At 42.4% G+C, this 27,879-nt stretch overlaps 2 protein-coding genes and 1 non-coding gene across 3 annotated transcripts; all 3 read right to left on the bottom strand.

Moving 5' to 3' along the window:
- Positions 1-342: 342 nt before the first annotated feature.
- On the bottom strand, positions 343-1,323 carry LOC143112066 (olfactory receptor 5P80-like). Its single transcript, XM_076274316.1, has one exon. It carries the CDS (start codon positions 1,321-1,323, stop codon positions 343-345), a length of 981 nt encoding a protein of 326 aa, XP_076130431.1.
- Positions 1,324-16,053: 14,730 nt separating this feature from the next.
- On the bottom strand, positions 16,054-16,168 carry LOC143112938 (U5 spliceosomal RNA). The gene has a single exon (XR_012984812.1). It is a non-coding gene; the product is annotated as a U5 spliceosomal RNA (small nuclear RNA).
- A 5,132-nt stretch (positions 16,169-21,300) lies between these two features.
- On the bottom strand, positions 21,301-24,414 carry tpbgl (trophoblast glycoprotein like). The gene is made up of 2 exons (XM_076274320.1): positions 24,393-24,414; positions 21,301-22,268 (listed from the first exon to the last, which is right to left on the bottom strand). The coding sequence occupies exons 1-2, from the start codon at positions 24,412-24,414 to the stop codon at positions 21,301-21,303; spliced, it is 990 nt and encodes a 329-aa protein (XP_076130435.1).
- Between the last annotated feature and the right edge of the window lie 3,465 nt (positions 24,415-27,879).

A 27,879-nucleotide genomic window follows, 5' to 3' on the forward strand; every position in this document is an offset into this window, starting at 1 on the left:
ACTCTCATGTACACTTTTGTGAAATACTATGTGTATAGGAACAAAGGAGAGATGGCGACTCTATTTGTGATAATAAAGGTACAGTATTTATCACTTAATTGATTTTACACTATGACAAATCTGACAATGGTCAATTAGAAAGTGTCCTATATCTACGGTACATGTTATTTATTTATTTATCCACCACAATCCACTATGACTACAATAACATCAGTAAATCTAACAAATTATAACATTAATGCATATTCTGTCTGTTAGCATCAATATACATGTATGGAGGAAATATACAATGTACATTTATCTAGAAAACAACTGATGAACATTAATAGGCACAGATTCACATCATGGTTTCTGTTTGTTCTCAGGCCTCACTGTGGTTTTACAGAACATTGACTGTGCTTTACTTTTGATCTCTTTTGTTTTCAGGGAATACACTACAGGGTTCAGGCAGGGCGGCATGCAGGCAGACATGGACAACGTCACCATCCTGATGTCTGGATCCGGCCGGTACAAGAAGAACCCGATGATGTACAAAGTCAAAGTCGGAACATAGAAAATGGCCACAAGTATGAGATGCTCTGTGCAGGTAGCCAATGCTTTGTACCGGTTCCCTACATTCTTCATTTTGAAAACAGCTATCAAGATGCTACCGTAAGATACCACAATAAAGGTGAGAGGTCCGAACAGGATGATAATGCTGAGGGTCACAGCAGTGGCCCACTGTAGTGAGTAGTCATTACAGGACAGTCTGTAGACGGGAGAGTAGTCACAGAAGTAGCTGTTCACTTGTACAGAGCCACAGAACGTCAGTCTTTTCATTATCGTTGTTGAAAATATTATTATTGCCACGCAGAAGGCCCAGACAGTTCCCAGAATGCATAGCATGTTGGTGTTTGTGTTGATGGCGTGTTGTCTGAGAGGAATACAGATTGCGATCAGTCTGTCGTATGCCAGCACTGCCAAGGAGAAGGATTCAAGTGAACTGCAACAGTAGTAAACGCCCATCTGAACGAGGCACAGGTTGAACGGCACAAACCCATCTTTAAACAAGAACGTCTTCAGCATGCTAGGGATGAGACATGAACTAAACAGGATGTCCACCACAGCAAGGTTGGCCACGGCCAGAAACTTAGGAGTATGTAATTTATGGTCAAGCCAAATGATGCACAGAATAAAGCAGTTAAACAGAACAGTGAGTACATAAATCACACCCAGGAAAATGAGATAGAGATTGGCGTGTGGCATGGCTGTGAATCCAACCACATTAAACCCTGGAGGGTGGATGAGAGTGCCATTTGAGAAAGCTGCTCTGAGGTTCAGCATGACTGAGATTGCCAATCAGGTCCTTCTACTAAAAGCACTAAAATCTTACAGTCAAGCTGAGGAGTAACGCTAAACAGGAATGCCTGAAAACATTACATTAAGACAGAAACGCTGTTTAACATCTGCACAAAAACACATAAATGTGTGTCAAACAAATACATTTAAAACAAAGTGTTAGTAACAGTTTTGTATTAAAACATGGTCATTGTGAAATTGTTTACCCAATAGTTTTGCCATTTCAGTCCATGTGTTCTCTGCTTAAGTGCAGCATATGCAAAGTGCCAACAGACTGCCTCTAAATAAGTTGTGATAAACATTGTTCCTGTCTGTTAATTACAGATAATAGTATTAATATAGATTAATATAAGACATAGATATAATCAGAAGAGATTGAACATTATGTCTCTGTATAAGTATAATGACAAGACATATTCCTGGAAGTCATCTATAGTTCCCTGTCCGGACGCTAACTGAAGATCAGTAGCTGCGTCTGAAATATATGTACTGATAGAAATCTCAAAGGAGATCATTATAGAAGAAAACTGGTTAACCAGGGAAATGTTGTCAAACTTTGCTTATTTGCAATGTGAATCTTCTTCTGTACTAATTACAACACATGCATTATACAGCTGTTATTTGATTATGTCACCACGGTATTGATTAAAGCTGTTTGTTTGAGCTTTGGGATTATTTATGAAACTACACTTTAGAGTTTTATTCTCATTGCAGGAACCAGATATCTTTATACAATGTTAATAATAGAATAATGGTCTGTTTATTATTGTCATGAATTACAATGATACTGGTAGATCTTGTTTTCCAATCATTGCTATTACATGTAATGTTGAATAAAAACACACAACAACACCAGATTATTGAACAAATCTTAAATCAAATTTCTGACTTTGTGGGAGTAATTTTCACTGGTGTAGAGGAGACTCAAGTATAGTTAATCTAGAATAAATACAAACCTGAAATGGCAACAGTTTAATTTGCTTCCCTCAATCGATTCAATTCTTTGGATGTCCTTGTTAGTTTCTTGCTGTGGTAGATGGGTGAAAAAAAACATGTGCAGATGAAATTCTACAGATTTTTTAACAGCCTCCAGTCCACATTATGTAAAAATATGGTATCGGTAAACGTGGGTTTTGAAACATGCCTTTTTACACCAATAACCTTTCATAGTCCCATACTGTAGTCAAGGGTGCTCTGAAATCATTCTATTTCCAGCAGGGACTGAAAACAGAATGATTTTCATTTGGGTTCGTTCTGAGCAAAACATTATTTTTTTGATTCCGTTCCAGTGTTCCAAGTTCTCTCCTCTAAATGGTAACCGATTAGAACATTATAGAATAATGGCTAGTATCATTCCTTTAAAAATTACATTGCCTTTACAAATTAAGGACGGTGGCACAATACTATAGGCCAGGGGTGTCAAACATAAGGCCCAGGGGCCAGATAAGGCCTGGCAAGTTTCATATGCTAGATGTTTTGGGTAGGATGGGAAAAATAGAAAAAAAGATAGTCTTCAACAATAGGTAATAAGAAATATCTCTATGATAAAATTGATTAAGCCTAGCACTACAAACCATCCATTAGGAAGGAAGAGGCTAAAAGAACTGACATGGAAGCAGGTTATTTCAAGAGAGAAAGAGTGGTATATGAGTGGGTAAGTGGGTAGTAAAGGAGTATATCGTCAAACAACACTCATACCCATGCAGGAAAATGGTAATGACAATTACTTTTTTTTTCTGCCCAACAGCCTTAAAGGTACACTATGCAAGGTTCTCACCTTTACAAAGCCAATTTGATGGTAAACAAACTTGTAATAGGCAAATCGTTCACCTAGCATAGCTGTACAGCATAAGTTCCTATCGAGAAAACCAGCCATGCAACTTCCAAGAGCGGCAGCCTGGCAAATCTTGCGAGAATCGTGAAATATTACCTTGTCAGTACAGTAGATGCTTGGTGGTGTTTTAAGCCCCCAACGTTGTCTTCCAGGCAGCGCTGCCACCGCTGCAACCTAATCCTAACCTGAAGCCTAACCTTAACCTCAACCTAACCATGCCTAACCCTAGGGCCTTCCAGGTAGCACTGCCTTAAAGACAACATTGGGGGTTTAAAACACCAAGAAAGTCAGTATATAGCTCTTTGGAGATAGTCTTTGCCTCTTGTTAATCCTTCAGCTCCACAACAAAAGCATTTGCATTGTGTGCAGGGGGGATAAGTCGCAAGAAGTTTGCTATTAAGAGCAGAGTACATTGCGACTCTACAGTAGAAGGAGTTCTAAAGTTGCCAAAAATACCTAAACCTGCACAAACTTAATCAAAGTAGAATAGATATCAAGGCTAACTGTTAAAAACACCGAATTCAGGCGTGGAGCAAGATTTGAAAGTAGGCAATTAACCTGTATAATATTAGATCTTCAAAAATGCCTGACAGCCTAACTTCAGATACAGAAAATGTCCTTGCTTTAAGCCCTGTAATAGCCTAACCTATGCGTGCTACCAACAGCATGATATTTCCCTAGTGTCTTTGGTAGCCTATATTATTGGGGGCCAAGCAGCGAAGCTGCGAGGCAACCCACAGTGATTCTACATTTTCTTATTATTATAACGAAACACTCATTTGCCATTGAACCATACAGTAAAAAGTTGGGAAATTTGGCACATTGATTCGGTACAGTAATATGATTAATTTCACTAAGTTTCATGTCAAGTGCTCTAGCGCCACCACCATTGTCAAATTTTGCATTACATCTATGCGGTTAACGTTTCAACCGTACACATTGAGGTATATTTGGAATCCTTGGATGAAGCCAAACTCAACGCACCCCATGATGTCAATTTCCACCATATTGGACCATATTGCACCATATTCCCCAAACAGGAAGTGAAGTAATATCTCAGCAAAGCTTTCACGTATCAGAACCAAACTCAATACATGGGGTCAGGACCCAATAAGGAGGATGCTCAATACATTTGATGACTTTTCACCCATAAGTGGTGCTATAATAAGCAAAATTACGTTTTGGCCTGTAACGGGTGATGTGTTTGGAATTAAAACTTACTATTGGTGTCTGTTAATACTGTGGGAGGTCCTAAATCCGACAGATGTGAATTTGTGACGTCAACATAATTGATCCGGCTACCATATTGGATTTAATTAAAAACCCTTAAAAGTTCTCACAGGTCACAAAGTTTATCCGATTGTCACGAAACTTGACGCAGATGATCGTCATACCATGATTCACAAATGTATTGCTTTTTGGAGCTATATTCAAAACCCGTTTCCTGTGACGACCAATCAAGTTTGACGGCGAAGCCTCGAAACAGGAAGTGAAGTGATATCTCAGCAAGGCTTTCACTTATCAAAACCAAACTCGGTATATGGACTCACGAGCCAATTAGGAGGACATTATAACGAATAAATGTTGTTCGTTTCTGGTTTTTGTCTTTGAACCTTTTCTAAAATCCCTGATTTTCAGTAAAGGATGAGGATGAATAGGATGAAGTTAATTTCCCTAATTTTTAGACCTATATTACTGGCTGATGCGGTTTAAACCACAGGTGACCTTGCGGATACAGACACATAGTCCTCCTCTCCGTGGTCCACTCTGCTGCCTGGGACAGGTAAAGAGGTCAGTGAGGCAGGGCTTCAGGACTTCATGACTTGCGGGGCCCTATGCAACTTGCGTAGTGTGCGTATAGACCCTTTCAAGAGAGTTCCATTATCAGCATCATAGTTGGCCCCACAAGGCTTCCGTTTTAACATTCCATATGTTATCTTAATGCAGAGGAAGTAGATTGGGAACCAAATAGAAAGTTCAAGCATTGTTTTTATTGTTGAAAGGGTCTATAGGGAACTCCGGCCCTGAGTGTCATATCTGTACTATCTGTAATAATTTAGCATCTGGAACTCAAAATCACTGGTGGTTGAATACTTAAGAAAATATATATTTTTTAAAAATGTGTTATTTTCAATGGGTGTATTTTATTGTGTGGTTGCACAATATCATTGCTGAGCCTTCCAGGAGGTATGTATTCTCCTTTATAAAAAGGAGGATAACTGTAGCGCTGTAGAGTTTAAAATCCAAAAGAGGGCAGCAGAGTCGAATATCCTGAAAGTCTGAAACAGGAGCAGTAATGTTCCCTCAATTCATTCAATTCTCTTAAGTCAGTCTTCAGGAAAACATGTAGGGTACAGCCTAATTAATTACATTTATCCCAAGAACCTTTAGTAATCACCTCATGAAAGTGTAATGGGAATGCTAGTAAAAAGGTGTTCCAGTGATTCCTGAAACCATTCCATTCCATTGTGAAGAAGTTTTTTAGTCTAAATAAATACTTTAAAAAATCAGACAATGGTTGGTGGACCCAGGCAATGGAAGGTTCTGACCCAACAGAGTGCACACCCGCCACGCCAGACTCACCAGAGTGTTCGAGTTTGACCCTTAAGGGCTTTTCACGCACCAGAAACAATAACTAAAGATAACTATAACTAAAACTATATGTGAATATATGAGCACCCACACTGACCAGCAATAAGGACGGTCTCTTCTCGTGTTCATGGATATCTAAAATGCTATGGATTCTGATTGTCTGTGAGCTTTTTTATCATTCTCAAAATCACTCTGATCCCCAACAATAACGTTATTCATGTCGTTGTCATTATAGTTTATGTGTGGACGTTGTCATTTATATTGGCTAGAGCAATATGTTTTTGCAGTTATATTTATCATTATTGGTGTAAACAGCCCTTTAGTCAGCCTGTTCTGTTTCCTGTTCATGAATTGGGCAGCCTGTTCCCAAGGTGGAAGCTGACCCTGTGTTGGTTCCAGAGTTGGATGACAGCTGGTGGATCTGTTCCCAAGTCGGCTGATGACCTGCCTGTTGCTGAGGCTAATTGTGATTAGCTGAGATGAGCTATGAGACATACGTTCACACTCTGTATCATGTTTCAACACACTTTAGGTCAATATCACACCGGAATTCTCCTTTAACTCTGTTTTACTGGATTTCAGTGCTGCATTTGCCACGGTAGATCATAGAATATTGCTGGACACTTTGGAACATTGAGTAGGACATTCTGGAGCAGTCCTTAATTCGTTCAGTTCTAATTCACAAGGCCGGTGTTGACATGCTGTTCCCATAGCCATGTATAGATCTATCATTAAGGCTCTGGGTGTTCCTTCAAGGAGCAGTTATTGGACCCGTTCTGTTTAATCTTTATTTACTACCTTTGGGCCAGATGCTCCTGAACAACATTGATAAGTATAGGTATGCACATGACGCACAGATATATCTGGTTCTCTCCTCAGATGACAACAGCCTAATAGACTATCATAGACCCAATAGACTATGTCAAGTCAACGATGGATGAGCCACTGAGTCAAGTCAACATTTTCAACCAAAGACAGACAGATTATAGTAATAATGTATGAAGTAGCAAGGGCCGAAACGGGGACATATTTGACCTCTCTGTCTCTCAGTTAATGCTCTTTACAGTAGAATTGAAGAGCATTGTTATCAGTTACGGTACGTATTACATACATGTTTGTGGAGAGGTTCTAAGTAGTCATAGATTATAGACTGTAGACCAACGTATCTTTACATGCGATGTCTGATCATAGATGTGTGCAGACTGTACCAATGCCTTGAGTAGTAGGCAGACTGAGACAGAAGCCTGGTGTGTAGGGCTGAGCTCCGAGTCTGTCTTATTAAATGTGCCTCATCACCCCTGCCTGTCCTGTCCAAACCCACAGACTTAAATGAGAGATTGAAGGACACGCTCTGTGGGTTCCTCTCCTGCAGGACTGACTGGTTATTTTCCACTGGGCGTTAATGCAGCTCGCTGTGGGCCTGAGGATTACAGTAATGTCCTCTGGGTACCAGGGAGAGAGCAGTGCTTTAATGTCCCACACTCACATTCAGCTCCCAGAGAAAAGAGAGAAATATGCATATGCTCCAGTCTACATGTAATATAGTCTATACACTCTGTTTGTTTGTTTGACTTTGGGTAGGCCTATACTGTATATTTTTTCTTTTGTTTCTTATATTGAGTTAAGTTTGTGTTTGGTAGTTTGCCCTTTTATTTATTATTATAATAATAATAATAATAAAATAATAATAATAATAATAATTATTATTATTATTATTATTATTATTACCATTGCTTGGTTTCTTGTTTGTCTGTTTGTCTCTGTGCTTGAAAAGTGCTATAAATAAATAATAATAATAATAATAATAATATTACTAATTATTATTATTATTATTATTATTATTATTATTATTATTATATGCTACCTGTCTGCTTGCACATACTGTGTGGGTTTGTGTACACACACACAATCTTTCTGTTCTACTTTTAGTGTTCTCAGTTGATAACCTCTAAAATGTAATTAAAACATTTCATTAAAACTAAATATTGGATGTGCTGGAGTTGCAGACAGGCATTTGTGGAGTACACTGAAGGTAGAGGTCCCTGAGCACACAGTAAAAGATATGATACCATGAGTCCTCCAAAAGGCTGCAGTTTGTCAGGACCTAATGAATGGCTAAGACCTTGTTGCTATGGCAGTCATGGGAGACCTGCCCCTGGTCCTGTACGAGTATGCATCATCAGTCACACTGGGTCTCTTGTTCCGGAGATGACACAGCACACTACTCACCAGTCTGTATACAGAAATAAGATACAGAATACATGGGTTATCAAAAGCACAAGCTGGACTTTATTTCACTTGCTTAGCTTGATGACAGTGTTGCACAACCAGCGTTATTGATTCAGTATGAAACTGCAGTTTAGAACAGAGCACTGTGGCCTGTAGTGGTAAAAATAGTATTTCCTATTATTTTTATGTCCATCAAACTTTCCCCATTTTAGTTCACTTCTATCAGAGTAGGCAAGGGTTCTGTAGTCTGACCTATGTTTAAATGAAAAAGGTGAGATGCATTATTGTTTTCCTCATTTACAAAAATGGAATAAACATAAAACTGCAATGTAAACTTAAAGTTAGTTCAAATGTAAAGTGCATTCAAGTTTGGTTGTAATTGTTTCCACATGCACCTGCTACCCCCATGTAGCCATAGCATGTGAGCACAATAAGTCACAATGCATTGTTATTCAGTATGTTACTTTACACTACAGTGTATGTAACAGTGAAGTTACAATATAACGCAAGATATTAAGTTTGTCAATGTTGTAACTGACATTGCACTATGACACTTGTTCTGTTTGGTTGTAATATTGCACTGACGTGCATGTGTTTGTAGATTCACAGATTGCACACAGGCAGTGTGTCATGTCAGTGTCAATGATATACAGTACATGCTGTTTGAATTGAAGTCAGGTAAAAATGGTTAAGTGCTCCCTCGAGAAAAAATACCTTGACTCAGATGACTCAGGTCAGGCCTTGTGTATTACCTTAGACAAAATCAAGCTCTCATTGTATCTATTTATATGGTCTCCACAGGCCGACCGAATGCCTTGAAACAAGGGAATGAGATTAAGGAACCGATTCTCCTTGGTCCCCAGGTGCTAGTTACCGGTGGCTGTAAGCCGAGAGTGTTCTGCACTCACAACCCCTCGAGTCCTCGGGTTGTTGTGGAAGCGTCCAGGGTGGCGACCTCTGACCTGACAGGATGTGAATGTAATCCTGGAGATAATTCTCACATTCATCCTATCCGAGATCCCAGAGCAACACAGAGCGCTGCTTGTGAACATTGATTAGGGCCCACAGCACACCTGCTGTTTTTTAATCCTCCTGCAGAGTATTGATCTAGCGTAACCCGATGCTTCTGAAGATTCAGCACTCTTAATTAGTTCACCTCATTTCCCTGTTCTGCTGGATTCTGGACTTTGGTTTTTAATTGTTGTTTGTAGTAGTAGATAGAGGAACACATAGTGCTGTTTTCTCTAACACATCTCCCCTTCTTATAGGGATCACAGACCAGGCTGATGGTCAGATGGTCAGATGTCTGATAATGCCTGTCTAAGGCAGGGGCTCCCAACCTGTTTTTGCTGGAGACCCTATTTTGATGTCTCAAAGCATTGGGGACCCCAATCATTCACATGTTGCGGGAGAGAGTGCAACTCATCTCTGCTGTAACATCCTGACGAGAGCGGTATTGATTTTCCCCAAATGTCTATGCGCGCCTGGTTGTTTTGCTACTTTGTTTTGAACATTGATCAAGCATAATTCCGTCAATCAAACATCTCATTCGGGCAGTCTAAGTTTATTTTTACTTCTCTAGATTGTAATGACTTAAAGTCAGGTAAAACTGTGTGCACACTACCACCAGATGGGTAAATTGTAGAGAACACATTTCCGTACTGGACAATAACTAAAGTATAACCATTACCTAACTTGGGTATCATGGGGTTTTTAATATTTTTTTAATTTAATTTATGTATATTTTTATGTAATGTACTGGTCAATTGTCAGATACCCAGTATGTCAGCCGACCCTATTTGAATTTCAGGCGACCCCACATGGGGTCCTGACCCCAAGGTTGGGAAACTATAGACTCTATAGCATCTGTAGCTCCAATTGGTGCAGTGTGCACAGCTTCGCCAACACCGATTTGACCTCCGCCGATTCGTGTATGCGTGTATTTGTGTATTCAACATATTGAATTGCCGTGAGAGCCATCACGAAAACAATTGCTATAATTGGCTGTTTAGCTTGCCTACTTGTTGCTATGTAGGGGAGACCGGGGTTGGTTGTCACAATTTTTACTCATGCATGAATTGCTCATCTTCAAAAACTCTTTCAGCAGTAATTCCTACATGAAATGAAAGCTTGGGGTCTTGGCTTTAAATGTGTATAATTTTTACTTTTAGAATGTATTGTAACAGGGAGCAATTAACCATCAAAGACACTCTGACACAATGTGACAATCAACCCCATCACGGGGTTGGTTGTCACAGGGTAATGGGTTGGTTGTCCCTATAGAGTTTCAATGGGATTTCAGTGCTAAAATGGGATCTTAAAAAATGATGTATAACTTTTTAGTTTTTTAAGCTAGAAACTGCAAATAAGTTTTAATATGAATACCACCCCTATGATAGTTGTCATCAATGCCCCTTATGTTTAAACAATGGGATTAAAGGAGGTGATCAGTTACTTGAATTGTCTACTGTGTTGAGAAATAAAATGAAAATCATTTTCAGTGCTAAAACCTCTTTATTATCATGTAAGTTGCAAACAAAGTTGCAAACACAGTGACAACTGTGTCACAGTGACAACAAACACATGTGACAACCAACCCCATGAGCTATGTGACAACCATCCCCAACTGACCTCTTGACAAAAATGTTAACCTAGCTGCCACATGGCTTTAACTTGATAGCTAAAATATGACTCAAAATAAAGCTACTACCTTTGGCTTTTTAATGAGTGTTTTGTTTTTGAACTACTAATATCCTACAAGCTCTCAATACAAAAACAACACCAACATGAAAATTTACTCTGACCCATGAAATTTAAAAATGTTCTCCTCACTTCAATGCTGCTCAGCAAAATTCCTAGTGCAAATGAGTAAGCTATCAAAGGGTAACAGTTTGATATCAAAATTTTACCACAGCATCACCTAGTGTGCCTGGAATAAGCAATGTGACAACCAACCAGTGAGACAACCAGCCCCGGTCTCCCCTACTGTAGCTCAGTGTAATCATCAGATATTCCTGTAAGGAGATTTCTCTGCATTTTAGTGTGCCGTTTTTGGCTCTGGATGACCTGATAGTTTCACCTGGGCGATCCACGGCAGCCATTACGCGCCAGAACGCACACCACACACCAGCTTGAGGTTGAGATCTCTATACAGCCTCCATACAGCTCTCTGTCCCAGGCTCAGTCCTGACCCGGCACGTTCTTGGCTGTGTGGAGAGTTTCACAGTTCGACTCTTATCTCAGTCCTTATCTCAAACCTCATTCAGGGTTTCCATTCCCCAGTGTCTACTGTGTTGAGTGTCAATCAGTGTCTGATTGACTCACTGGCTAGACCGTGCTAGAGTCTGCAGGAGGTCATTCATTCATTCAACCTTTATTTATTCTCGGAGGGTCATTGAGGGAAGCCCTCATTTTCAATGAAGCCGAGATTACATAAACACTACAGATAACAAAAAGACAAAAAATGCCGGACGGAGCGGCGTAGTCGCCAGCGTTCCCGCGACATCAAGACAAACAAACACATTTACAAAATAACAATTGACGCACAAGACAAAAGATGCCTGATGGAGCGGCGTAATCGCCAGCGTACCCGAGACACCTAACGGTAGACATACAAGACAGACAACAAACAAAAATGAACAAGTAATAAAATAAATAAATAAGAAATTAAAATAAAGAAAAGTCCGTGTTAACTTAGTCCAACTCTAGCTGTGTAATCGCTGGGGTAGAACTTCGGTAGATGAGATGGCTTGTAGGCTAGTTGACACGACAGAGTCAGTTGGCCTACGCTCTGGTGAGACGCGGTCATCAGACCATCGCTGTTGACAGGCACCAGGAAGATGAGTTGAGGAGTTGTACCTGAGTGAAGGGACACAGGGATACAGGAGGATACCATCCTCTGTTGTCGGCTTGATGACAGTGCGGCTGGATCCTCGATGGATGTAGCGTTTCCTGCGTAATATCCCCGTTGCCCGGCATACAGTAGGTCGAGCACATTTTCGCTGATAGCCGCGTTGAAAGATGACAACTGCAAAAGTTGTAGGGCAGTGTATCGTAGGTCCAACATCAGCAAGGCATTCTCACACTGACACAGTCCAAAGAGAGCTATGCACAAGCTGTGTCCTTCTCCTGCGTTAGGCCAGCTGACAGTCCACCGACTAGATCAGCCACCGATGTCACAGCTGAGAGTCAACCGACTACATCAGCCATTTAAGTTCATATATTGAATGAGGAGTCTTATTCCCAACTGACAGTCAACCGACTGAAACAGCCACTGAGTCCGTATGCTGATGAGTTGGATAGTAGGCCTAAATGTTACGGAGATAACGGTCTTTCAATGGAATGCCGTCTCTTAGGCAAAAACAGACAAAAAACCACCACGGAAAGGGAAAAAAACGCAACAAAAAACAACAAAAATAACAAACGAGTTGATATGTTAACGAATAAAATATACAAATCAGAAAAATATGTAAATCAAGTTATGTAAATATGAGAAAATAATCAAACAAAAATAGGCCAAACGGCCTATACTCTACTCTACTCTACTCTACTCTATTCTATTCTATTGTCTATTCTATTCTATTCTATTCTATTCTATTCTATTCTATTCTACTCTACTCTACTCTACTCTACTCTATTCTATTCTATTGTCTATTCTATTCTATTTGATTCTATTCTACTCTACTCTACTCTACTCTACTCTATTCTATTCTATTCTATTCTATTCTATTCTATTCTATTGTCTATTCTATTCTATTCTATTCTATTCTATTCTATTTCTGACTGCACAGGTGTGGCTTGTGTGGACTGGAGTTTCCTCTCACTGAGGCTAGTGATGCGTAAGGATTTATAGATGGGTTTTAAAGTTTGTTCTGATGTCAAATCTCACCTATAACTGTGAATTCACACCGCAAGAAAGATACAAGCAAGAGTGTAATGTAACTGCCTCTGTGTTTAACATGACTGAATTGAATTGAGTTTGAATAATAATACTTCCTATAAATGTAATATTAACATATTCTGTGATAGAATGTTTTTTTGTCAGAAAAATTTAGACATTAGATAGACATTATAATAAAATATACAACTGAAGTGCAGGATGGTGTTTCATTTGTAAAGAGCCTTTAATGAATGTAGAAACTGAAGATATAAATGCAAATGTGTTTATATTCATCAACTTATTTACAGTAAAATGTAAAGTGGATAGTGTGTACAGGGGACTGTAGCTTGTGTTGTTTTAAATCCTCTCCTTGCCTCACCATAAGGGGGGGGGGGGGGGATAAAAACACAACAGAGATTGATTTTGGTGCTGTAGTTCCAGGAATTGCCCCACACATGGGATTCATTATCTGTGAAGCTAAAGCCGATGGCTGACGCCTCTCCCCAAAAGGGAACATTAAATTCTCTCTCCGCCATCAGCGACTGTAAACAAACATAATCAGCCCACCTTAATGAACCCTAATTAGACAGTGGAAAGAGAAAAACAGTAACAACTCGTTAAGATAGCAAATAGCAGACATATAGTCAAAGCTAACCTCCTGCCTGAGGGGGAAGCAGTGGTCCCCCTGTATCCAGCATAGCAGGCCTGTGTCACTTCCTCGGCCAAATAAGACCAAATAGTTCAGCTCGAAGAATTCTGGTGTGCGTGTGTTTGTGTGTGTATGTGTGTGTGTGTGTGTGTGTGTAAGTAGGCTGCAGAAATAGCTGTTTTTTAAAGAGTGTAATAAAAAGTTTCAGGAAAACTCAACTGTCGTTGCTATAGTGTATCGATTTATTGAATCTTCATGAAACATTAGTTTTTTTTTTTAGTTTTTTTTTTTAGGTTGCACAGGATAAGAATGGAATGTACAACTCGGGTCATTTGGAAGTCTTGAGGCAGTGCAGTGTGATGTGTGAAGTAAGGTGACAGGTCTTGTAAAAACGTCTGTCCCAACTTCAATTTAAAAAACCCCTTCCTGGCACTCAGGATTGAGGCCAGCATTTGGTTTTTAATATGCTAATCGAGTGCGCTCGCCGAGCAGATAATTTGCTATTGAAATGTCTGCTTGACCCCGTCCGGCGGTGCGTGATGTGGAACGGAGGCGCGCGGGCTTCACAAAGAGACCCCCGGATTGCTCGTCTTTAATCTTCGTGCTCCCCGTTCCGTTCAGTTCTGCTGAACTCGGCACAAATATGCAGCGCTGCGGTGCGCTGGGGAGAGCGGCAGAGTTGAGGTGTCCAGGAGGTAATTGGCTTTTGGAGGAGAGATGGTGTGGAGATGGGAGAGGAGGTGTGGAGATGGGAGAGGAGGTGTGGAGAGAGGGGAGAGGGGCTGAAGAGGGGAGAGGAGGTGTGGAGAGAGGGGAGAGGAGGTGTGGAGGGATGGGAGAGGAGGTGTGGAGAGAGGAGACGAGGTGTGGAGAGAGGGGAGGAGGTGAGGAGAGAGGACCGAGGAGAGAGGAGGTGAGGAGAGGAGGTGTGGAGAGAGGGGAGACAGGAGGAGGGGAGAGGAGGTGTGGAGGGGAGAGGAGGTGTGGAGAGATGGGAGAGGGGCTGAAGAGGGGAGAGGAGGTGTGGAGAGAGGGGAGAGGGGGTGAAGAGGGGAGAGGCTAGAGAAGACGGTAGACATGAGAGGGGAGATGGGCTTTGAAGCGTAGAACAGGAGATGAGGAGGAGAGAGGGATGAAGGGAAGAAGAGGAGATGAGGAGGAGAGAGGGATGAAGGGAGACTGAGGGAGAGATGCTGTGGGGAGGCAGGAGAGGAGAGACGAGCGAAAGGGTAAGAGGAGAGGAGATGCTGAGGGGAGACGGGAGGAGATGAGGAGATGAGGAGAGAGGAGAGAGGAGAGAGGAGAGAGGAGAGGAGATGAGGAGAGAGGAGATGAGGAGAGAGGGGAGGAGATGAGGAGAGAGGAGATGAGAGGAGATGAGGAGAGAGGGGAGAGGAGATGAGGAGAGAGGGGAGGAGATGAGGAGGGGAGAGGAGATGAGGAGAGAGGAGAGGAGATGAGGAGAGAGGAGAGGAGATGAGGAGGGGAGAAGAGTAGAGGAGGAGACAGCGGGGAGGAGGGCTGGGAGGCTGAGGGGAGAGACGCAGAGCTCTTTAACCAGCCGCTCATCATGAACACCTGGCCTGTGGGCTCACAGGGTCATTCATGTATGACCAAGGTCAGTTTTCCTTCAGATCAGCTAAGACATTACAAATGTCTCTTCCTTCAAGTGAGCAGGTGTCTTCACCTGAGTGCTCCTCACCTGGTCTCAACACTTGAACTGAGCATTACCAATAAACTCCTCCTTTTGGTGACACATGTTTGTGAGTACTTGTTTATTTGTGTGATAAACATGTTGATGATTTGTGCAGTAGACAAAGTGATTTAGACTTGAGAGCACAGGAGATCAATTTCTTTTTTACGCATTTGTTTATCGTTAAGCCCATACTCAGGAGGCTGTGTGTGTGTGTGTGCGTGCATGTGTGTGTGCGTGCGTGTGTGTGTGCGTGAGCGTGTGCGTGTGCGTGCGTGCGTGCGTGCGTGCGTGCATGTGTGCGTGTGTGTGAGCTCCAGACATGGAGGTATTTGGTGTCTAGGGGACTGCTCTGCTGATAAACTCTGCCATAATGGGCTGTCTCTCCCCAGAGTGAGGCTTCCTAAAGCACGGGTCTAATTAGATCGGCCCTGTTCTACCAGCAAGGGCGTCGTCTGCTTCCCTGGGGCTCTCTAGTCTCATAAAAACAAAATCAAATCCGGACCCAAGTGGGAACCGCACAGGAAATTAGATGAAACAACATTGTTTACAAGTCTACTATACAACTTACAGCAACAATTTATTTTACCTTAAAATAACGGCTCAAACTCATTTCAACCTACAATGAATCACATTACATTTAGCAGACACTTCTTGACCAAAGTGACTTACATAGGTCAGCTATATTACAAGGGATCATATTGTCCCCAGAGCAACTTGGGGTTAAGTGCCTTGCTCAAGGGCACAACGGTGGAAGCTGGGAATTGAACCGACAACTTTCAGGCTACTGCACGCTAGCCCAGCTCCTTAACCACTACACTACCACCGCCCACAGAGGGATCCCACCATAAGGTGGGGCATCAAAAAATTCATATCAACTCATAGTGGTCCTTGCCACAGAAATCTTTAGTAAAAGGCGAAAGATGTATACGATATGAAGAGAACCATGAGTGTATGGAGAGCGGAGTCTTTGACATTGTGATGCGTGGCTGGAACGCCTGGTAATGCACTATCTAGGAGCAGGACCCTTTTCATGGGTTTTAGATTAATTGAGCACTCCCTTAGCGCTATATATAATAAAAATAATTATACATTTTATTTATAAAACGCCTTTCAAGACACCCAAGGTCGCTTCACAAAAGGAATTTAAAAATACAGATAGTTTACAAACACAAAATAGCCAGATGCCAGACAGAGTGGCGTAGTCGCACAGCGTTCCTGTTGGCACAGGCTACATCAAGACATAGACATAACAACATAGACAACACAAGAGGCCATTCAAAAGCACTTTTCACAAAGACGTAGACAAGCACAACAAACAAGTCAGATCAAGTCCATGGACGATGGTGACTTTCTTGATCATGGGTTGAAATAGGTTGAAAATCGCTGAATTGGGAATTATTACATTATTACATGTAGATTTGATTTGATTTATTTTGTATTGACAGATGACAAAATCCAAAGGGTGTTAAAGTGAGAAAACGTATTCACAACATTTTGTCTATTTGATAAAGAATAATAAAAATCAGCACAGAACCGTATTATATATTCAGGTTTGGTATATTCTGTGTTGTTTTATATATAACCATGTTTACAAAACTATGATATTTGCCATTCAGGGGCATAATAAATAAATACTTTACAAAATGTAATTAACCAAAATGACACAAACTGATCATGCCAGCAGTGGCAGTGTTGCTTGTCCCACAGGGCTGCAGTCTGCGTCTGCTGCTGCTTCTAGAATGTTCTGCACGGCTCTCCCATTCCTGTGCTGAACCTGAGCAAGCCGGTCTGGCCGAGGCCCATTATCATTTAAAGCGCTTCAGACTAATGTTTCTGTGTTGCCTTGCTCTTTAACTATTTATTCCAGTCAAACCATGTTAATCGGGCCTCAGTGGAACACTCCTAGTACAGGTTACTTTTTCCCTCCACAACGCCTGTCTTAGAACACAGAACGCTTTGGTTTCCTTTGTCTTAGAACACAAAACGCTTGGTTTCCTTTGTCTTAGAACAGAGAAAGCTTTGGTTTACTTGGTCTTGGAACACAGAATGCTTTGGTTCCCTTCTGAGTTCCGTATTCCTGATTTATATTTCAGCGGCAGAATCCACATTGCCTCCAGCACACTGTGCATTTACAAACTGCAGCTGACACAGGAGAGTGGATACGGAGAGTCTAAAGGAGAGGTACTTTCTCTCTTTCATCTGATCAAGAGCTCTTTAGTCCCCTACTAATGACCGTAGGATCAAATATAAGGTCACCAGGAAGACGCCATTAGCATAAGTGCAGTAGTCACACCAAGCTCATAGAGGGTGCTTTGGTTGTTGAAATACACCCGTTTTTGAGTGATGTTAGCCATGATGGACCTGGTACTACACTGTAGTATATTTCAGAAAATAATAACACATCACTTAGGGGCAGCCGTGGCCTACTGGTTAGCGCTTCGGACTTCCGGTTTCTACCCCGACCAGTAGGCACGGCTGAAGTGTCCTTGAGCAAGGCACTTAACCCCTCACTGCTCCCCGAGCGCTGCTGTTGTTGCAGGCAGCTCACTGCGCCGGGATTAATGTGTGCTTCACCTCACTGTGTGTTCACTGTGTGCTGAGTGTGTTTCACTAATTCACGGATTGGGATAAATGCAGAGACCAAATTTCCCTCATGGGATACTATGAATGATATTAACCTCCTTTTCACTTGATAACAGTTGTTAGAACAAGGGTCCCAGTGATCACTACTCAGTGTGTTCCATATCAGTTCTAGCAGCACTGCCTCACTGCTGTCCCAGAGCTCAGTGTCCGCGTAGGGCTGTAAAGAGTGTGGGCTGGCCCATCCCAACACACAACACCATTACTAAGGTCATGACCAGAGGATGATCAATAGCCCCGCGCAAGGGCACCCCTGGGGCAGATTCACGCCAGATCAGAACCAGCTGCAGGCCAGACATCTGAAGCTGTCAGGATAACCTGGGGAGCTGTATCTGAATCTGTCTCCATGAAACAAATAGCCATAGTGACTCTGCAGGCTTCTTTATCTAGATGACAGACTATTTGCATTAACCTGATGAAACGTCTATCAGCATCTGATTCCTCTCTGAGTAATCCACAGCCCAGAGCCCAAGGTCATGGATATGGATATCTTATCACTCAGTCAAAGAGCTGAAATACTTAACGAGGAGGCCAGCTCACGTTCTCATCATCACATTCCAGGTGGCAGGAAACTCCAGAGATGTGTTGTAACTGTTACATATGGTCTGTGCTACTCAGGGGAGAAGTCCGAGAGACCCAGTGGCACACTGCTGTACGGAGTCACCCATCAGGGCACACTGGTGCCATAGCTACAGTATGTTAGCGGTGGAGCACTGGTGCCATAGCTACAGTATGTTAGCGGTGGAGTATGTTAGCGGTGGGGCACTGGTGCCATAGTTACAGTATGTTAGCAGTGGAGTATGTTAGCGGTGGGGCACTGGTGCCATAGTTACAGTATGTTAGCAGTGGAGCACTGGTGCCATAGTTACAGTATGTTAGCGGTGGGGCACTGGTGCCATAGTTACAGTATGTTAGCGGTAGAGCACTGGTGCCATAGCGACAGTATGTTAGGGGTGGAGCACTGGTGCCATAGCTACAGTATGTTAGTGGTGGAGCACTGGACTGGTAACCTGACTCTCACCAGATGAATTTCGTTTCGCCTAGCTCCACTCATCCATCTGGGATCGATCCATTGGAGTGGTGCTTCAGAAGGCTGGGCCTTTTCAAACAATCCTTGCATATGATTGGATAAGCCACTTGTCCGTCATCTATTGACGTGCTACTTCAACCACTCACATTGAAGCCAACCTGTGACGCTGAGAACAGTCTCACAGTCGCTTCTATGCTACGTCACATCTATGAAACTCCCGCCCTGCGTCCTGATTGGCTCTACCATACAATCTGGTGCTGAAATCACTCTCAACGGAACCGATCCCAGATGGATGTGAGTGGAGCTAGGCGGAGCTAGGTGGAACGAAATTCATCTGGCGAGAGTCAAGTTACTGGACTGGTGCCATAGTTACAGTATGTTAGCGGTGGGGCACTGGACTGGTGCCATAGTTACATTATGTTAGCGGTGGAGCACTGGACTGGTGCCATAGTTACAGTATGTTAGTGGTGGGGCACTGGTACCATAGTTACAGTATGTTAGCGGTGGGGCACTGGTGCCATAGCTACAGTATGTTAGCGGTGAAGTATGTTAGCGGTGGGGCACTGGTGCCATAGCTACAGTATGTTAGCGGTGAAGTATGTTAGCGGTGGGGCACTGGAGCACACACAATCACATTATCAGCGGCGCAGGAGACCGCATCCATTTCCTGGCTGCGGTAATTTCTTAATTAGTCCTACCTGAATAAATATATATATATATATATATATATATATATATATATATACTTTTAAAATGAATGACCCATTGGTTGCACATGGGTAGCGTTGGCACAGACATGCTCATGTTAACTGCGTCACAATGTTGGCACACACGCGCATGTTGTGTGTGTGCCACCCATGTCCGTTTGACCTTGAGGGCAGAGGCGTACCTCCCCCCTGGCCCAGGGCTGTTAATTAAACCTACTCCACCCCCCTCCTCTCCTCCCCCCTCCGCACGGGCAGATTAATCCCTGTCCCCTCTATAATTATGTTCCAGATTCATCTCCTGGCCCGTCATGGCTCTTTTCTTAGAAACAGGAATGTCTTCCCAAGCCATCACTTAGGACGAGGAATGGCCCTGGTCAAAAGTGTACTTCCCAAAAGACAAAATCCATACATACATGGATGCACATACACATACACATACACATACACATACACATACACATACACACACACATACACATACACACACACACATGCACACACACATGCATGCACAATTACACACACACAGACACACACTCAACCTCTACATTGCAGTATATGTATGGCAAAAAGCCTTACTCCCATGTCATATCCCGTAGCTCTGTCCGGCTTTTGGGGGTTTCTCCACTGTATGCACCACTATTGTTAATAAACCATGTCTGTAAATTATAATTAACATGACTGACATCATCTAAATGTATGAGAGATCATCAGTGAACTTGAATATTGAAGGTGATTATTTGAATTGTTTTATTCATTGTTGATGCAGTTCTCTGTTTTACAAAAATGTATATCTGGTATCTATATGCTAGTTTACATTTAGGTCATACTGATATTGAACAACTCATAATAGCATATTATTTACAACATAGTGTGAGAGAGGAAACATTGAATATACACAGTCGTTGGATGCAGCAGGCTTACAACTTAGAGCAGTTGAAAGAGCTGTTGGACTTTGTCAAATTTTTCATGGGAAGGTCTGTCATGACAACAACAATTACAAAAACATTCTAAGCAACTTAATATTTTGTCACCTGTCATAGAGATTTGTTGGCACTTATGTCAATTATATTACAAGGGATGACATTAGCCCCAGAGCAACCTGGGGATAGGTGCCTAGCTCAGAGGCACAACGGTGGGTGCCGGGAATTGAACCCACAACTTTTCAGGCTACTGCATGCTCGCCCAGCTTCTTAACCACGATGCTACAGACACCCCCTCTGGTTTCTACATGTCACTATGTTTTTGACCCGCCCCCCACTACACCTCTCATGTGCTCTCACGTTTACTCATCAGCACTGTATGTTACACTGCTCTGGTTTACCACAATGTGCTTCAGGTCACCAAATATTCAGTTTGCTCTACTAATGACTGGAGAGACTATACAAAACTCTGTAAATACTAACTATACCTTTGCATGATGGTTTAATCAGACACTGATCAGCTGTAACAGATGTTACGTTTAATGTATAAGACTGCGCAACTATTTGACCATGTTTTGTATTTGACCATGTTTTGAAGTAAGTCTAAGTCCATGTCGACAAGCACTTCTAGTGTGACAATTCTGACCAGGAATGTGTTCGGCAAGCAGGCCACTAAAGCTACAGATTAACGTCTCTTTGTGATGAGTGAAAATATTAGGGCCTATACAGTATCTATCGCTGGTCGAAATGTCATTGTGGCGGACGAGGGAGGTTGGCCAAGCCTCAGACCGCCACGTTGGCCAACCTAGGGTCCGAATCCTGCTCGTAGCGATAATGGTACACTTCCATTTGATCTCGACAAGCTTCGCGAATGTTGTTTAGCCATCGTTTGATACCCTTTCTGTTTAAATACAACACCATCAAGAACACCACTCCAATCAGAGCAAGAACTATGCCTAGAAAGACATAGGAAACTGCCTCTAACTCCGCGCTTCGACAATCCACGTCCTCGTGGTGAAGTTTCTCCACCGGGATCCCCCTTTTCCCGTCCGGCTGAGCGCACAACAGGCGGTGCGAGTCTGGGCACTGAGACGAGTTTTTTAGCCAGTGGTAAAACGCCTCGATGTCACAGGTGCATCTAAACGGATTCTGAGCCAGGAATACGTTAAGGTTCCCGAACTCGTTAAAATTTGTGACGTTCTCTTTACCTATTACCTCAATGAAATTGTTAGTCAACACGAGAGCGTGTAAATCAAGTGTATCAAGTCTTGCCAAGGGAACACTTTTCAGTCTGTTCCCTGACAACTCCAGCGTGTGGAGGTTGCGGAGACTTTCAGTGGACAGCGCGCTGGACAACTGTCTTGCGCCAAAAGCTGTGAGGGTGTCATTCAGGTGCAGATACCGCAGCCCTTCCAACCCATAAAAAGCCATTTCGGATATAGCAACGAGTCGGTTATGACTTAAATCCAACAGCTGAAGGCGAGGAAGTCCCCAAAATGCATAGGGTTCAATTGTTTGAATGTTGTTATGAGACATAAGCAAAGTGACTAGCTCCAGTTCGGTCCCATTGGAGGTAAAGGCGAATTCAGGTAACGTGGAGACATTGTTGCCCCTAAGAATTAAAACGTTAACCCACGGTGGTATGTCCCCAGGTATCTCGGTCTCTTGAGAATCTAGGCAGGACACCGTCGCCGTGCTGTTGATACAAGAGCAGGACCATGGACAGTTCTCCGCGTTAACTCGTAGTAGAACTGTGCCCAACAAAGCGGCACAAATACATAGTTTATTAAGAGGACAAAACGCTTCAAAACCTCTCGGGTTAAAAAAACATGTCGCTGTATATCCCATTTTCACATTGGAGAAACAGACGCTGTCCTTCTGAGTTCCCAAATAGCCACTGTATCCTGCAGCACCCAGCGTTGAATTTTAAAGATCAGCGATCATTAATAGATTCCACTCAACAGTATCTCACTTCACCGCAACTTGCCCCACCAGTGTCGCGCACACCACTGAAGACCGTCCGGACAAAAACCGGAGTAGCCTATAAACAACTACAAGCGATAGGAGGCTTGTGCCATAGCAGTTTTACGTTCCCGAAGCTGATGACAGGAGTGAGTCTGCCGTTATCCGTCCGCACTCAGTTCTGATGAGCGTACGGGCTAAAGTGTCTCTCCGCAGGTCACGGAGGGAGGATGACGGCTTGACAAGATGCGCATTCAGACCCACTCTTTAGTTAGCCTATAAGGGTCAACGGTTTCTCGCCATTTGTCAGACTATTTTTACTTCTTTTGTGTCTTGAGATATGTCTTTGCCATAAACTTTTTGTTCAAGAAATGTCTATATCCTACATTCATGAAGGGTTGTTAATACACCCTTATAAATCACAATTAATTTGTGTCACTGAATGCACCTATCATCATATGAATTTAGCCCTTAGGCCTAATACATTTGTTAAATTTTAAATGAGACATTTCACGATATAAAGATCGCATTATCATTTGACCTGTCATTGTATCATTCCATTATTAAACCATAACTGCGTGGATTGCGTGATCCTAACTTAACACCATTTATCTCACTCCTCCGCTAGGCAAGGGGATTTTCAGTGTTCATTGTTTGTAGATCAGCTGTTGTAGTTATCGGCGAACACAACGCCGTTTCATCGCCTCGATTCCCTTCCAGATTTATGACACTGGAGCAAATTGAAGTGTGGCACCACACACCGTTATATGTCAGTTACTTCATTAAAATACACAGATGACCTTCGTCCACTCTGATTAAACAAGCCTGCTAATTTAATATTATGTCTCAGACCAGATTTATATAGCAAAGTCATTATACAGATGGGGGGGGGGGGGGGTATATCAGCTACTGGGGATATAACTATAACAGTCATGTTTAAAAATATTAAAGTTTAAGGTTGTAGGAAATAATTTAAAAGAGGGAGGCTTTAATGAAATACCTTCAGGAATGCTGTCAACAAGCAAATAACATAATAACATAAGAAGTGACACTGAATGGCTTCCTTTGCTTCGTTTATGACTAGTGGAGTTTCTCTGCAGTCAGTGTGTTTGTCTTGTGTTGAGTCAACTGACTCAGCGGTCATGCAACCTGATCACAGCGCTGAGAGACTGATGTCCTCACAGTGTAGTGTTACTGTATCCCCCTGTCTCTCACACACACACACACACACACACACACACACACACACATAGAATTAGCTCAGAATTATGACTTGAAAACATTTGACAGGCAGCACTCTGACCTCATAGACATGTGTCAGGAGGGATGGAGAGACTGAATGAGAAGAGGGAAAGAAAGGCAGATAGAGAGAGAGAGAGAGAGAGACAGAGAAAGAGAGAGAGAGAGTGGTTGTGTCAGTGGGGGTGGTCATCAGATATATTCCCACTCCCCTGCCTGAGGGTTACTTACACACACACACACACACACACACTCACACACACACTCCAAACTTACACACACACACACACACACTCACACACACACTCCAAACTTACACACACACACACACACACTCACACACACACTCCAAACTTACACACACACACACACACACACTCACACACACACTCCAAACTTACACACACACACACACACACACTCACACACACACTCCAAACTTACACACACACACACTCACACACACACTCCAAACTTACACACACACACACTCACACACACACTCCAAAGTCACAGTTCAGCACAGACGGCTGTAGCAGGAGCATCTGACCCCCACCCCCCCCATCCAGGCCATGTTTCCTCTACGACTGCACTTGTTTGTGTTTGTGTCTGTTTAACCTGTGGCCTACTGGTCAGGGCAGCGGTACCACCACCTACATGCTGTCTCGGCTCACGTGCAGTACGTACGCCCACCATTCGACACATAAAATCGTAACACATTCTGTTGACGCATTCCAGGCATCATGTTTAATTAGCCGTATGATAACAAATAACAAAATCAAAATGAGCTCTCACACTAGAAAACAGGGTGGAGAACAACATTATGAAACACAAAGAACAAAGAGAACACAGGCTTAAGATTTAAAAAAATATATATTTTAACACCTTTCCCACATTGCCCTTTTAATCTCGCGGACCCCCTTGCGTATCACCGGTGGTACACGTACCACAGTTTGGGAATCCCTGGGTTAGGGAATCATACTTGTAACTGCAACGTGGCCAGCAGTTTCCCCTGAAAAGGACCCATTTGGCCACTTCATTGGCCAGTACAATCTCTGACTGGTAGGGGAAATGTGGGTGGGGGTAGTGATTGGGCAGCTCTCTCCCATGTCTACATCCACTGCTGAGGTGCCCTTGAGCAAGGCACCTGACCCCCAGCAGCTCCCCGGGTGCCGGATGGATGGCTGCCCTGGAAATTTGCTCTGGAAATTCACAATTTCGTCGCCGTTTAAAAAAAAAAAAAAAAAACATAGTCCAGTCCATACAACTTCATTTCAATTTCAAAAGAAATACTGGACTATGTTTTTTTTTTTTTTTTTTAACCGCGACGAAATTGTGAATTTCCAGAGCACATTTGGCAATCGACTCCTACGGACTTTCCCCTAAAGATGGCAGCAAAGATGGCAACATTTCCGGAAAGGTACTGGCTTGATGAAATTCATTCTGGACTCTCTATCCGACCACATAAAGACCTCGGGATACTTCGGTTTGGCTTTAGGGACCCTCTACTCACTACCACGTAAGTGTAATGTTGTTTGGAACTGTAGAAGAGGTATAAAAATAGCGTTTTGTAGCAGCGAAATAATATGCCCTGACATGATTTTGATGTCAACTCAACGTATGTACTCCCAATCATCCGTAAATTGATCTAAAGTGCATTTTACTCCGGATAATTCCTTTAACACAATAAAAAAGAAAAAGGAGAGAAACATTAATAGTAATACAAACAAACAAACAAACAAACAAACCAATAAATAAAACATCAGATATTTAGAATTAAGTAATGATGAGAATTCACAGGATGGTAATGAGACAGCTACAACAACACATATAGTAAAACCAGTGCAGTGAAGTAGGAAGAGCCTGTAAATAGCAGCAGTCGGATGTAAAATAATGTGAAGAAATAGGCTACAAGATACAATGAGTTAACTAAAAGCTCTCATATACAGGTATGTTTTCAGGTTTAAAGATGTTCACTGAACTTGCCTGTTTGATGGACAGATGCAGGTGTTCCATAGCTCCAGTGCATAATGGATAAAAGCAGCTTCTCCGCTTTGCTTGTGGAGCACTTCGGGCAGAATTACTGTAAAATATTAGCATTGGAAGATCTAAGGTTTCTTTGTGGTTGATAAGATATTAAAAGCTCAGAGATATATGAAGGTGCTATGCCATTCAGAGCTTTGTAAGTAATTAACAGAACCTTAAACTCAATTCTATAGGAAACAGGGAACCAGAGCAGTTCAGCTAACACAGGGGTGATGTGCTCTCTCTTCTTGGTCTTAGTTAAAAGTTTAGCAGCAGAGTTCTGTATGAGCATTTCTTTACATGCTTTTTTGGGAGAACAGTAAAAAGTGTATTGCAGTAGTCTAACCTACCAGTGATAAAGGCATGAATTTGTTTTTCTGCATCTTGTTGAGTTAAAAAGGGCCGCACTTTGACAATGTTTCTCAGGTGGAAATAAGCTGTCTGGGTAATTTTACTGATATGGGGATCGAAGCTCAACTCTGTATCTAAGTTGACACCTAGTCTTGTTACTTTTGACCTGATGTTCCAGGTTCCCAAGATTACTAAGAACGGTGTCTTACTTTGATTTTGGTCCAACCAAAAGTACCTCATTTAGCTTTAAAAAAAATTGTTCATCCACTCATTAATGGCTATTAAGAGGCTAAGCATGTGATAAGGGAGCAAAGGCCATCTGGGTTAGTTGGCTGAACAAAAATATATAATTGGGTATCATCTGCATAGCTGTGGAAGTTTACATTATGCTGACTTGATGTTTCCTAACGGAAGCATATACAGTATAGAGAAAAGAGCAGGGGACCAAGACAGCTCCCCTGCCCTGCCACCCCAAAAGGCAAGTCATGTTTTACTGTCACATGATCTCCTAGACTAACATAAAATCTCTGCCAGTAATGTAGGTTTGAAACCAGTTTAGAACATTATCACGGAGACCAACCCACTTCGCAAGGCGGTGAATTAAAATATTATGATCAATGGTGTCGAATGCTGCATTCAAATCCAGAAGAATAAGGATTGAGACTTTGTTTAAGTCAGTAGCAAGTCTGAGATCATTAACTATTTTTACTCATGTACAGGTCACAGGTCTCATGTGTTCATGCGTGTGTGTGTGTGTCGTGTGTGTGTGTGTGTGTGTGTGTGTGTGTGTGTGTCTGGTAGGAAGGTTATATGGGCATCCAAGTCAAGTCAAGTCAAGTCAACTTTATTTACATAGCGCATTTCATACACAGAGGTCATTCAATGTGCTTTACATAAACACAAGCAAACTGGAATAGCTAATAAAAGCATATAAGGGCATTATAGTCAAAGAATAGTTTAAAAGAAGAAATAAAAAAAAGAAGAAATGCCAAAATGCCCGACCACAGGGCTTGATAATCCCACTTGCAGAGTATTAATATCCAAAATAGTTAACACTCGTAGAGCTGTAACTCTCGAGCCATAAAGAACGAGCCATTACACTCTGATGATGCCCGATCTGTCTATTCTGTTAGAATGACAGCACAACTACTTCACAGAATCCCCTTTTGCCCAACTAAGGACAGCAATAGCACTACAAGGAACAATAGCACTCACCCCGAAGAGTGCTCTGTGAACTGAGTAATGAGGATCTTACCACAAACTGCACTCAGACATGTTACAAAGATTGCCTTTAACAGACAATCACAAAGGAGTACAAAATCACATCCAGGATGATGTGGCACAGACTTTCCCAGATTCAGAAATGCATAAATAAGTGATAATGATCCTAGTCAAACACCCAGTAAACAGCAGCACTCTATGGAGATTCTCGAAGTAGTCACAAACTGTGCGCGCTCACATGTTTCCTTTCAGGGCCACACTGTGTGTGTGTGAGTGTGTGTGTGTGTGGTAGGAAGGTTATGTGGGCAGACTGTGTGTGTGTGTGTGTGTGAGTGTGTGTGTGTGTGGTAGGAAGGTTATGTGGGCAGACTGTGTGTGTGTGTGTGTGTGTGTGTGTGTGTGTGTGGTAGGAAGGTTATGTGGGCAGACAGTGTGTGTGTGTGTGTGTGTGTGTGTGTGTGGTAGGAAGGTTATGTGGGGAGACAGTGTGTGTGTGTGGTAGGAAGGTTATGTGGGCAGACTGTGTGTGTGTGTGTGTGTGTGTGTGTGTGGTAGGAAGGTTAT

This window comes from Alosa pseudoharengus, unplaced genomic scaffold (assembly GCF_046254945.1).
Source record: "Alosa pseudoharengus isolate Yale_2024_CS ecotype anadromous, Long Island Sound unplaced genomic scaffold, YU_APseudo_1.1 YU_APseudo_1.1_scf_8, whole genome shotgun sequence".
Classification (NCBI taxonomy): Eukaryota; Metazoa; Chordata; class Actinopteri; order Clupeiformes; family Clupeidae; genus Alosa; species Alosa pseudoharengus.